Raw genomic sequence first — 12,755 nt, 5'->3', positions numbered from 1 at the left:
TATACTCAGAGAAAAGTGTGGCAGCATCTTAGAAGAGCCACACAGTCCTTGTCACATCCTAGGCCTACCAGGGAACTCAGTGCCATTTCACCAGCCACAGATGCTCAGACCAGGGAGCAAGGAAATGGCTGCACAAAGCTACAGCAATGCTTAGAAGCCAAAATGTTTGTCAGCTTTGGGACCTGAACCAAAGCTTCATATGTAATAAGCATATGCTTTATCATCATGTTTTCACCAACCAATACTTGGTCTTGAAGATTTGGAAGGAAGATTCCTTAGCTATCTTTAGCCAGGCCATCAGGGGTTAATCGTACAACATCCAGGGGCTTTGCCTTCTCAGATCATTTGGTTTCAGAGAAAGAACCAACTTTATCTCCACATCACCAGTCTCTAAGTGACCCAAGCCAATTTAACCTTACCCCATGGACCAGACCCAAGCACAACAAATGCCAGGTAGGAATCCTGGAAGAGCCTTCTCATGCTGTTGTGTTTCTGCACCCAATGGCAAGCATACTTCGGGAAGAAGTGAAGCAGTTGCTTTTTTTTTGTTAGAATTGTTTTCCTTATTTATTTTCATATCCATATTCCATTGACCCTGATCACCCATAATTCTCAGTTTCTTACACCAGACTCTGGCCTTTGTCTCTACTGTCTTAGAATACTTTCATCATATTATAAAATTAATAACATGAACTAAGTGCTTGGACCATCTTCTCTTCCAGGAAACATCATCCTAGATGCTTCCAAGAGGAAGGGTTGGCTGGATTCAGTAAACCCTAAAGCAGGAGAATGGTGAATGGGACATATACTGGCAGGCATGATTGGGGGGAGACTATTAAGTTTTTTCAGCAGTAAATGCTTATATTTAAAAATAAAGATCATAGAAGGCCAGTCTCTCTGCACTGTCTTCAAGGTTTCAACAGTGCTGTCACATGAAGAGACAGTGAGAAACAGCACTGGGGCGAGAGAGGTGAGGTTCCCTGGGATCACAGTCACTCTGGTGCCTTTGGGACAATAGCTTAGAAGCAGATGGAATAGTGGTCACCTTAGACTTTGCACCATCACACGCAGCATTCATTGTAACTCCAGGTATGTTCTATCCTAATGATTCCTCCGCATCAACTAACCTCAAGTGAGAAGGCTCTGAATGTGGGATTCAGGAAACGGGAGCTTTACCATCTTCCTCTTACCAGAACTTCATCAAAATTCTGTCTCATGATTTGGATTTTCATTAGTATCCTAAGAGGCCCTGGAAGATGCCCAGAATGTGAAGGCCTTCTTTCAAGTACTTTTGTCTAAAGCAGCGGTTTTCAATGTTCCTCATGCTGTGACCCTTTAATACAGTTCCTCATGTTGTGGTGACCCCAGCCATAAAATTATTTCATTGCTATTTCATGGCTGTAATTTTATTACTATTATGAATAATAATATAAGTATCTGATACGCAGGATATCAAATATGTGACTCCTGTGAGGGTTCACAACCCACAGGTTGAGTACCACTGCTCTAAAGTTAGCACGGCTTTGACTGAGCCGCCCCACATGTAGGAGGGATTCCATCCCATTGCTTTCTGCAGCTAGCAACTCAGGCACCACAGACTGCTGGTTCTAGACTCATAATCAACAGTAATGAGTAGAAAAATCAAAGTGTCAAATTACAAATGGGTGCCTTATTCTCATGTCACATTTTGACTCTCTACAATAGAGAATCTTTGAAGGGAGAGAATATCTCTCTCTCTCTCCAGCTCAGGAAATACAGAATTTGGGTCTGACAATAGAGAAGAAAGTTAAGTACCCTTTATTTGGATTCTTTGGAGTTCACACAGATTTAGGATGGAATTATGATACCTGTAAAATATTTCTGTTGTCTCATTAGGTGATTAGCTCCTAATCATAAGTCATATTAACCTGTGCTAATGGCCCTCCTTCTCTGAAATGTTCTTTCTGAGTTCTACTGTGTTTTAGCAAAGTCTGTCTTTCACTGTAATTAAGGAGGAATGCTTGTTCTGATTCCTAGGCATTCGTAGTCTAAGACCTGAAAATTCTCACTGGTTCCTTTGGTGTCCTCAGAGCTGGAGTGGTGTATTGCTCACCCCATCTCTCTATCCCTCACGGAAGACAGCTTGTTGGACTGAATTGGAATTTGGCTGGACTTGGTGTTCCTCAGGCCTATAGCTGTAGACAAGTCTGGCATCTGTTAACTGCACAAGGGAACCTTGAGAAACAAGGGATTGTGGAGAACCAAGTCCTCAGAAACTAGAGTGGGATCCAAAGAGAGGAACCTACAGGTTCAAAGGAGCACCTGGGTTGAGACCCATGCATGGTTTGGGGCACCTTGTGGCAAGAGATTTTCCCCTACAGAACCTGGAGCTAAGACTCCAAAAACAAAATAAAGATAACTCATGTGTCTTCTCTGAGTTTTTCATGTAACACCAGATTGGAGCATAGCACTCTACAGACAGTATCTAAAACCAAGCAGAGTAGCACTGCATCCATGTCTTCCTTTCAGGCTCAGTTATTTACTGAAGACCCTGGTAAAGAAACTGCACCCTTGAGCAAGTAAGGGTTACAAATAAACTTAGTATGTTCACAGAAGCACGTTTCTTTAAATACGTACAGCATCCTGTCCTTTATAGACACATGTATAAATTTTATTGAGAAGATGATGTGGTAAGAGTGGGAAATAAAAATTTAGAGCAGGATAAAGTACATGTTCTGCAACCATGAACGTGGCTGGTTGATCGTTTGTGTGTGTGCAGGTGCACATGCATGTGTGTATACATTCATGTATGTGTGTCTGTCTGTAGGTAAGTGCTTGTGTTTGCAGGCGAACATGCATGTGTGTCTGCATGTTCAAATGTGTGTGAGTATGTGTGTGTGTTTACATGTGCATGCCTCTTCATGAGTGGATGAGTACATGTGTGTACAGGTGCACATGAATAATGTGTGTGTTCAAATATACATGCACATGCATTTGGAGGCCAAAGGAGAACCTAGGTGTTGTTCCTAAAATACTATACACCATTAATCAATCAATTAATTGCAATATTGATTTATTGACAGGGATTCTCACTGAACCTGAAGCACACCAGGCAGGTTGTGCTGGCTGTCTAGCAAGCCCCAGAATTCTACCTGCCCCTAACTCCCAACACTGAGGTTACAACCATTCCGTACCACACCCAGTATGTTTTATGTGGGATCTGTAGATCAAACTTGGGTCCTTGTGCTTACAAGGCAAGCATTTGTCTGCCTAAGCCATATTCTGTGTTCTGGCTATTACACTTCTATAGATTTTCTTATCATATATGTGTGTGTATAAGCAGTACTTGAAAATACTTTGCATTCTGCGTCTTGTCGTACTGCTGTATCATAGCATTTTCTGTTTCTACCTACCCCTGCTGATAGCAGCCTTTAATGACTACGTGCTAGGACATCCCAAAGAATTCCCATGATTTATTAGATTATTTCTGTGGCATATTTAGATTATTGCCAGGCTCCCTTCAGTTTTGCCATGACCATTATAAGGCCCTTTGCCATGGCTGCATGCATTCATTCTTGCTCCTTTTGAATTATTCTCAGGAGTAAAATGACTCTGACTGAGGTTATAGACTTCTTTGTGGCTCTTTTTATATCCTACCGAATTGCATGGTGCCAACATACTCAGGCTTGTATCAGCTAAACTACAGTTTACACACCATTTTTCCTTCTGATTTTGCACATTTTGTAGATATAAAGTGATATAGCCAAGATCATATAATTGCAATTCCTTTCATTGTTAAAAGAAGTTTTACAGTGTTTCTATATGGTTTCACTTTATTCTGTTCGGTATCATTAATTCATAGCATTAGCCGACTTCTTTAGTCAAGGCTTGGTTTCCTACCACATTTCAATGAGTTGTGAACCTCTTTGTCACAGTGACACAAAAGCTTTGTGTAGTTTATTAAGTGTTTCAGTTTCTGTTTTTCTGGTGCTCATTGCTTTGGATAGAGTCTTATCTGCCTTTTGTTTCTTTTGAATTCTCATGTTGCTTCAGAGCACAGGTAAGTTCTAGGATGTACTTGACTACCACATCAGCAAAGGATGTAGATAACGTTAATTGTATGCTAGTTGTTCTATGAGTTCATTTTAAAGTGGAATATTTAACTCTCTTACTCTCCATGATCTGATGTTGTTATCCTCTCGCTAGCCACTGACTTGTTAGCCACTCGCAGGAGACATGGCTTAATTCTGCCTCTCTCCTGTACAAGAACTGCCTCCTTATAGTTTATGGTCCACATTGTTAGATCTATACAGACTGCCTGTGCCTGCCATGTGCTTCTTTGTGAATCTGTAGCAGGGTGAATTAGCCAATTTTGCTTAAAGGTACTTTATAAGAGTTCCCTTTCAGAACAAAAATGTCTTACTGTTCATATTTCAGCATTAATTTCACTAAGAATTCTATTGAACTCCAAGCTAGTCTCTTACTCTTAACTGAAACTATACAGAGGCTATAAGTGAAATTTTGGAGAATAAACAATTACAAATATTACTTTTGCCATTCTGAATACCACAGTGTACCTTTCCACGGTGTATCTGAAATTTTACCCAATAATGTCTGTTGTTTCTTTTTAAAGGTTCTACTCACATAAGCAGGCTATTAAAATCTTAGTAATTTATAACAGTCATGAGTTGAGCCTTTCGTGGTAAAAACAACTGAACTAGCTGACTCTGTGGAGTTACCTGCTTTAGCTTATGCCTGCTACTCATTTAGCTTATTTAGCTTATTCACTTTCATTGTCCTATATTTAAATGGCACCATTATTATTTAGCTCTCTTCTATCAAGAGAAATTCATACTTTTGTGCTATGCAAATGCATCTACTGTGTCCTGCAATCTACACACACACACACACACACACACACACACACACACACATATGGCCTGAGTGGAACCAAAGTGAGATGTGGAATAGGCAAGGAAGAAAACACTCAAAGCAACAACACCACACTCTGCAGGGCCTTCCAGGATTGTGGCCCTTGAAGTGTGATGGGTCATCATAGATTCCCAGGGAGCCATCCTGTGGTCCTCTTAGAATGCTTCTTAGGGCCTAGGAGCTCACACACACACACACACACACACACACACACACACACTAGAAATGAGCATTTCAGTCACAGAACAAGTTGGTTTAGATATGTAACAATCTTGAAGCATTCCTAGCTGGATAGAAGGCAGGCTTTCTGCCTCTGTAGTCTTGATTTCTGGTTTAACTTCATGAAAGGCATGATTCTTTGGAAACTACAAAAACTGTCTATACTGAAAATTAATCTTGAAATTACAGGTAAGAAGATTGAATTAAGTGTCTAGGGCAACATTCTCCCTCTAGTCATAGAAACGAGCCTCCCTTTTATCAGTTCTTCCCTGGTGTGCCCTAATATCATAGAGTGACTCCAAGAATATCTCTATTTCTCTGCCAGTGGTGACATTCAAGGACAATCATGTCAGGAATGAGAAAACCACTAGAAGAAGGTCTCACAGTCTTGAGGTATAGGCACTACCTTGTTGTGGGTTGGCCTAATGCTGCTCGTATTCTAATGCTAATTTGCCCCAAGTCTGGTTGCCCCAAAGACAGGAGAGTCCACATGGAAGGCAATGAGTGATCCTGCCCCCAGTTAATTGCTGTTGGTAAATAAAGATGCTGATAACCAATAGCTGGACAGAAGAGTCATAGGTGGGGTTTAGGTTTCCCAAACTTGGGACCACAAGGATGAAGAATGTGGAGGAGAGGCAGAAATAAGAAGCTGTTGTAGGTTAGCTGACCCATTAAAATGTGATCAGGTGGGCTGGCCAATTGGAGATGAGAGCAGCTCAGATGGAACATAGTAAATAATAAGTAATAACTCAGGGTTATCGAGAGGAAAGTAGATTCTAACAGCATAGAGGGTAGACAGCTGCCCATCTCTGGTATTGTTTAGAGCATCTTGTGAATATAAAGGCTGTGTGTATGTTTTTTTTTTTTTTTTAAATCTGGGAACTCAATAACCTAAGGCAGGGTAGAAACCCCAGGCCTAGATTTTTAATATTTTTTACTACACTACCTCATAGATGTGATTGTCTTTCCTGAAGTACTAGTCCAGAGGTAATATCAAAAGAGTTAATAAAATGTATTCTTAGCCCCAAGTTCAGATTCCCGCTCACACTTTCAAGGCAGCCATGGGAAGCATTTTAAATTTCCTATGTCTCTTTTTTTTCTGACATGCAAAATGAAGACCCAAGGCCACATCCACCAATTGTTTATTCGTTCATTTAGGAATTCTTTGTGAGAATTGTGTCTCCAATTCATCTGATTCTGATACAAGTGGCATTGAGATGACAGAGACACTACATTTTAGTTTGAATGTTCATGGAGGTTCCTTTATTTCTTGGGGAAGGAAGGACAGATACATACCAAAATTAACTTACCAATTCACATCGGCTCATGATAAAACAGAAGGCAGTGAAGGAGGGAGACTGTCTTCTTGTAAAGAGTGATAGAGGAGACTTGTGTGATGAGACGTTTTTGGGTGGAGAAGTGAAAAGAAGGTAGAGGCAGGCTGTGAGAACAATGGAAGACTTACATTCTGAGAAGGAAAGGCATGAACAGAGGGCCTGTGGTAAGAGTGAGATTATCTAAGAGATGCAGAACAGTCAGAATGACTAGAGCAGGAGCAAAAGGGGGCATGTTCCTGACACACGAAGTCAGAGTGGTGGAAGAGGGCCAGCTCAGGGAGGGTAAGGTTTGGTGACTTACAGTCAGCAGTCAAATTCAGCCTGAGTATCTATTTGTACGGTTTGCTAGGGTTTAAGAATGGCTTATAAATTTTGAACCAATTCTTTTCAGAACTCTGTGAGGTGTGACTGGTAACTGTGAGAGAGATCACAGAACTTAACATATTCACTGCATGGCCTCTCAGGGAATAATTTACAATCCTGATATGGAAAATTGGATGCCATTGTGGGAACATCAGACTACTAACTTGATAGCAAGCCTCTAGAGGGTTTGTAGCAAGAAAGTAAATCTGCAGTTTACATCTTTAGATGGGGTGGCGCTAGCCCACGTCTTACTTCAGCAGGCACATTTTGGACGTTGTTACCATAGGCTGATGAGACACAATGCAGTCTCAAGGACTAGGAGCAGTGGGTGGCTGAGTGTTTGCCTGAAGAATGCTTTTTAAAGTGATACCAATCTTTGTTTTAGATTGGTTGAGAGAAAGGAGTAAAGAATAGCATCTCTCCTCAATTTGTTTGTTCCTTCCCTTGTGAAAGAGACCAAATGAGAGAGTAATTCTTCCTGTCCCTTGGGCTGGACTCCTCCGTTCATCTACCACTGACTTCCCTTCCACGGTTTTGACTGTGACACCATCCTCTCATAAACTATTATGGTGCCCTGATGGCTGTGTGACAGAGTCCATGCAGTGAGCAAGTTAGTCGTGGTCCTGACTATCCTGATGAGTCCGTCTCCACATCCCTATTTATACCAGCTCTTTCTGTCCATGGGCATTGAACCAACTACTGAATGGCTGTAAATGTTCAAGTATAATTCACACTCCTACTTCCAAGATGCAATCTACCTGTGTCGATGCCTCTTTCTGTTAGCAGTCTGTGGTTGGTCTGCCTTTTCAGTCGAGACATCTGTGACACATACTCTTCACCCTCTTGGTCTAAGGAGTGCAAAACCTCTTGCTTCACTTCTTTAATAGGCATTGCTGTTTTCTACGTGCAACCTGATGGGTTTTTTTGGGGGGGAGGGGGGCGCTAAGTTTATCTCCCTTACCTCGCTACAGAAATGGCAATAGTGTGGTGAATGGTTGAATACACTTTGTTAAGTCCAGCCTCTGCACTTGGGATCTGTCTGATTTTGAACATGTTATTTAATCTATGTGTCAGTTCACGTGGCTGTAAAATTGGGGGCATTGTTATTGCAGCAGTAGTTAATATCAAGAGTTGTTTCCTGTGTGCCACTTTGTGTTCTGTATCTACCATAGGATTTGAGCCCATTACATTCCTGATATATGAGCCCCAGGGAAGATGTTTCTATATTCTTATCATTGGAGCAGTTACTGTGCACACATTAGAAAAATGAGGTTCAGATCCATCATTAACCCCAATGGATATGGTACTATTGTATCAACTGTGACACATAAGGCAAGGCACCTTCTTTAGATGCCAAATTCCTTAAATCTAAATTGTGACATTCATTACTATCTTGAGATGTTGTGGGGATGCTGTGGTAGTGTGTAAGGTACCATATTCATAAATAGCATTTACTCCATGGCACATGATCATAATAGAAGACTCCTCTGACATAGTAGTGCCACAAATATCCAGTCCTCTAAGAAAGTAATTCTCAAAATCTTGTCCTGTGACTAGCAGCATCAGTATCATCTAGACCTTGCTAGAAATACAGATTCTCAGGGTAGCCCCAGACCTACTGAAATTAGTACTCTGGACTGGGGGCCTGGTGATTCTTAAATCCCCTGGCATCTGGAAACCACAGTCTAATATGAGAGGGAAGCTAGAACGGGAGGCTCCAAGGGTCTACAGAACAAAATAACATTCAATTCCATTGGGCATCTAAATTCCTTTCTTTTTCTGGTAGCATTATTAATGAAAAGCTGAAGTCCTATCAATGTTTCTAGAAGTACCAGAAGAGAAGAAGCCCAAACCACTCCATAATACTGTTTAGTGTCAGCAACTCTTGGTTCGTTATAATTACAGAGCTGATAGGAACACAGAAAAATTGGAAAGGAAGGGACCCATAGACAATAGCAGGACACCTAATCTAGTTACTTGTTCATGTTAGGAGTATGTGCATTCAGTATGAGCCACTGGAAGCATCAGTTAAGTTGTAAGGATACAAGCTCATAGGGACAATTCCAGTCAGACAGACAAGATGTAAAATGATTTAGTACATCTAATTTTAACGTAAGGTGTTGACACATTTGTAAATACAGCTGAAGTTAGTGCAAATGATTTCATGAAATTTGGAAATATTGTGAAGAGCCATGTAATCCGACATGGTATTAAAGTCTGAGAACACTTAAATATTTCTATAGGCAGGGGGAGGGAGAGCACAGCCACATTTATATTTAGTCATCAGCTTCTTTTCAATATACCACATTTGTCTTTTTTCTCTTTAGGCGCATTGTATGACATGGGGGGGGGGATCTCTTTGACAGAGCAATTCTGCTAATTCAAATAGAACTGAGATGAAACCACTTACCGTTTACTATCCAGACCTCTGTTTCTCTCCCCACCACCTGCTTCTTGTCCTCTGTGTCGCTCATTGCCATGCCTGGAAGGGACAGGATGGACAGATAAAACTACAGACAGTGCCTTGGGCAGCCAGTCTGCCGCTCTGAAAGGATGGGATGTAGGAAAGATGCTTTTGGACTAGAGAAGTCAAATGGTAAAATTCCCCTGATGGTGGTCCATGGGAGATGCCTCAGTGGGTAAAGTGCTTGCTGTATAAACATAGGAACGTGAAATCAGATCCCCAATGCATATAACCCAAGCACGGAAGCTTGGACCTGCAATCTCAGCACTGGGAAGAAGAGGCAGGAGGCACCCAGGAGCTCTCTGGCTAGCTAGCCAACCAGTCAGGCTTAATGAGAGATCCTGTCTCAAAACAATAAGGTGGAAAGTAATTGATAAAGATAACCCATGTCCACTTTTGGCATCCACACACACAGCATGGTCAACCACACACACACACACACAATCTTGGTAACTATCTCAGACTTTGGAGCCTTTTGGTACATGTTTCAAGAGGACAGAGACTGAGCCACAAGCATCTTCTCTTAAGAGTATATATATATATATATATATATATATATATATATATATATATATAAACTGAGGGTAAATTCGCATGATGTCAGGAGAACTAGGTAAGTACCAAAACATATGTTCTTACTTGTCAATTTTAGCTGACTGTTTTCTACCCACTTGTAACTGGAATAAGTTAGATCCTTGCTTCATAGCATATGTTGTTCATTTCAGCATAGCACTGTGTTGATCAGAGTCAGAAGCTCAGGTACCAATGGCTTGATTTCCTTTGGGCTATTTTATCTTCTCTGCCCTTCCTCTCTTCTGGTTGGTCAACCACTACCAAATCATCAAAATGAATGTGCAGAGGAGGGCAAAGAAGACAGTCACATGGGTCTCTCCACTAAGGGGACTATTTAGCAGGACTAGTTACTCTTTTAAAGTCCTGGATGTCAGAACCATGCATAGTTGGTAAGATCTGTATAAAAAGGGCCATTTGAGTTGCGTGGGCAGAAAGCACCAGTGCCCAGAAGGGAGCAATAGACTGCAAGACCCAGAGTGCATATCAATGCGGTCCACCATGTTATCATCCTGCACTAGGCTGTAGTTACTCCATACTTGTTTCTCTCTCATTCTGGCTGCTTCTGAGAAGTTTCAAAGGAAGGTAAGCAGAGCCCCCTCCTCATTCACATGCTTCCAGCGTAGAACAGTTCTGCGTTTCTGTTCTGCTCATCCTGGGCAGAGGCGGGTTCTGAGAAGAGCAGCAGGCCTCCCTGCCCTCGCCCAAGGATGCCGCATGGCTGTGCTCACAAGTCTTCCGCCATCAATCAGCTGGACATGTGCTTCTTGAATGAATTATTTGGGAGTTTTGCCATAAATATTTTTCTTGGTGTCTGCATCCCAAATTGTGCTGCCTCTCTGCCAGAAAAGCCACAGCTGGTGTGTGCTGACAGTTTTCTTTCCTCGTTCCCACAGGCGGCACAAGGGGGTGGCCACAGGACCCTGCTCTACGGGCATGCAATTCTCCTGCGGCACTCTTTCAGTGGAATGGTAAGCACATGGAGACGACAGCTTTCACCATTCATGAGGAAGAAAGGATGAACACTGGGATTAGCTCAGAATATAAATAATTCAACTCATTGTTGTCTTCCTATTGCTCCCCTTGAGTTCCAGCAATTTCTGTTTGCTGAGTGTGTGTCCCACTGAGTGAGGAAAAGAGCTGTTCCTTTTCTTTAAAATTCAGCCAGTGTAACCCCACCATGTACAGTACTTTCACATGCTAGGTACGCAGTAAATATTTCTTAGATGCATGACTGATCAAATGAACTGTGGAGTAACTGATTTATTTAGTCTACAAAGAAAACAAACCAAATGGGAATTGCGTGACATTTCTCTACTTGTACACAGCTAAAGGAATGGAGTCATGTCCAGGGCCTTCAGTCCTGGAAGAATTTGAAGGTATTATGCTAATCTGGTGGTAGGAGGAAGATAATGGATGAGGCGATCATGGAAAACTGGTCCAGGCTATAACTAATCAGGGATTTAAAACCAGAAAACTAGAAGAGGGATAATTCAGCCTAACTTGGGAAGCAAGAGCTTGGAAAGAAAACCATGCAGTAATATAATAAATATAACTTGGAAAATGCATATGCTAACAATGTTTCGCAAAGAGTTATTAAGAATGTTGTGATGTCGATTTAGTATAAAATGAATTGTCTCCAACAGTATTTTTCTGTTCGCTCCTAAGTATATAATTCTCAAATGCTATTGGTATAAGGAAGAATAGTCATTTCCTAACCCTAGTAAAACTGATACACTAAGCGTGCAAACATGAGGGCCTGAGTTCAGAGACCTAGCACTTACCTAAAGAGTTGGCATGACAACATGTGATCTTAGCAGTGGGATGGGGAGTAGGGAGACCGCTGCTTATTTTCACCCACTTACGCATGTTCTTCATGAAACATTCTTCTGGAAGCTTAGACTATCAAATTGTAGTGCAATCAGCGGCTAACTTCTTAAATAATTGATTTTGCTGCAGCATATTTTGTCTGAACACTGACTAGTACAAAGTTGACCTTTCAGACTGAGCACTCACTATTTTAGTCCATCACAGTGAAGGACAGAACAAAACTGTATCTGAGTACTGGGACAGGTTTGGATGGGGAACCATTTTCCTGGCAGTCACTGGAAAGGAGACATGATCACCTTTTAGAATCTGTTGCTTATGTGGAGAGCAAATGAGACCCTAAAATGTGTTTTTTTTACCCAGATAGAATAAATAAGTCTTGAACCAATATATCCCCCATGGCTCTCCAAACTAGCAGCTAGCAGCTTGGTAGAGATGTTAAATTCACTAAAAAGAAAAAAAAAAAGCCATATTAACATAAACTCTGCGTTGGCTTTTTAAAAGTGGCTTTGGAATAAAGCTGTTGGGATAAGACATTTTATAATGCAACAATTTTCCACCTGCTTGCAGAGAGCTAGAAGTGTGCCTGGGCTTCTTTCCCTCACACTCTAATTCCAGCCTATACCACTGTGCCATCAGCAAAGAAGGCAAGGGAAGGGCCCTGGGTTTATTTCCTTTGTTAAGCTGCTTTAAAAAAAATTTTTTTTTAAAGTTTCACCTGCATATCTCTTATTATAATCCACAGAAAAGGATACATGTTATTTCGAGAGGTTTAAAAACTCAGGAGTTTTTTAAAGAGTAAAGCTAGTAGCAGTTGATATGGCACCATGGACAGGGGAATTCCCACAGGTGCCCCATCCCCTAGATCAGTGGTTCTCAACCCCTTGGGATCGAATGATGTTTTCATGATGGCTGCCTAAAACCATTGGGAAACACAGATATTTATATGATGATTTATAATAGTAGCAAATTTGCAGCTATGAAGTAACAATAAAGTAATTTTATGATGGGGGAGGTCACCACAGCCGGGGGATCTGTATTAAAGAGTCACAGCATTAGCAAGG

At 41.3% G+C, this 12,755-nt stretch overlaps 1 protein-coding gene across 2 annotated transcripts in view; it reads left to right on the top strand.

Moving 5' to 3' along the window:
* Positions 1 to 12,755, top strand: part of Ryr3 (ryanodine receptor 3) — a 542,105-nt gene that overhangs the window by 223,165 nt on the left and 306,185 nt on the right. For both annotated transcript variants that reach the window (XM_029469442.1, XM_021156945.2), the window contains one exon: positions 10,761 to 10,835. In XM_029469442.1, coding sequence (XP_029325302.1) covers positions 10,761 to 10,835 — 75 coding nt within the window. The remainder of the gene's footprint in view (positions 1 to 10,760; positions 10,836 to 12,755) is intronic.

This window comes from Mus caroli, chromosome 2 (genome assembly GCF_900094665.2).
Source record: "Mus caroli chromosome 2, CAROLI_EIJ_v1.1, whole genome shotgun sequence".
Lineage (NCBI taxonomy): Eukaryota > Metazoa > Chordata > Mammalia > Rodentia > Muridae > Mus > Mus caroli.
This window is presented reverse-complemented; position numbering and strand designations above follow the sequence as displayed.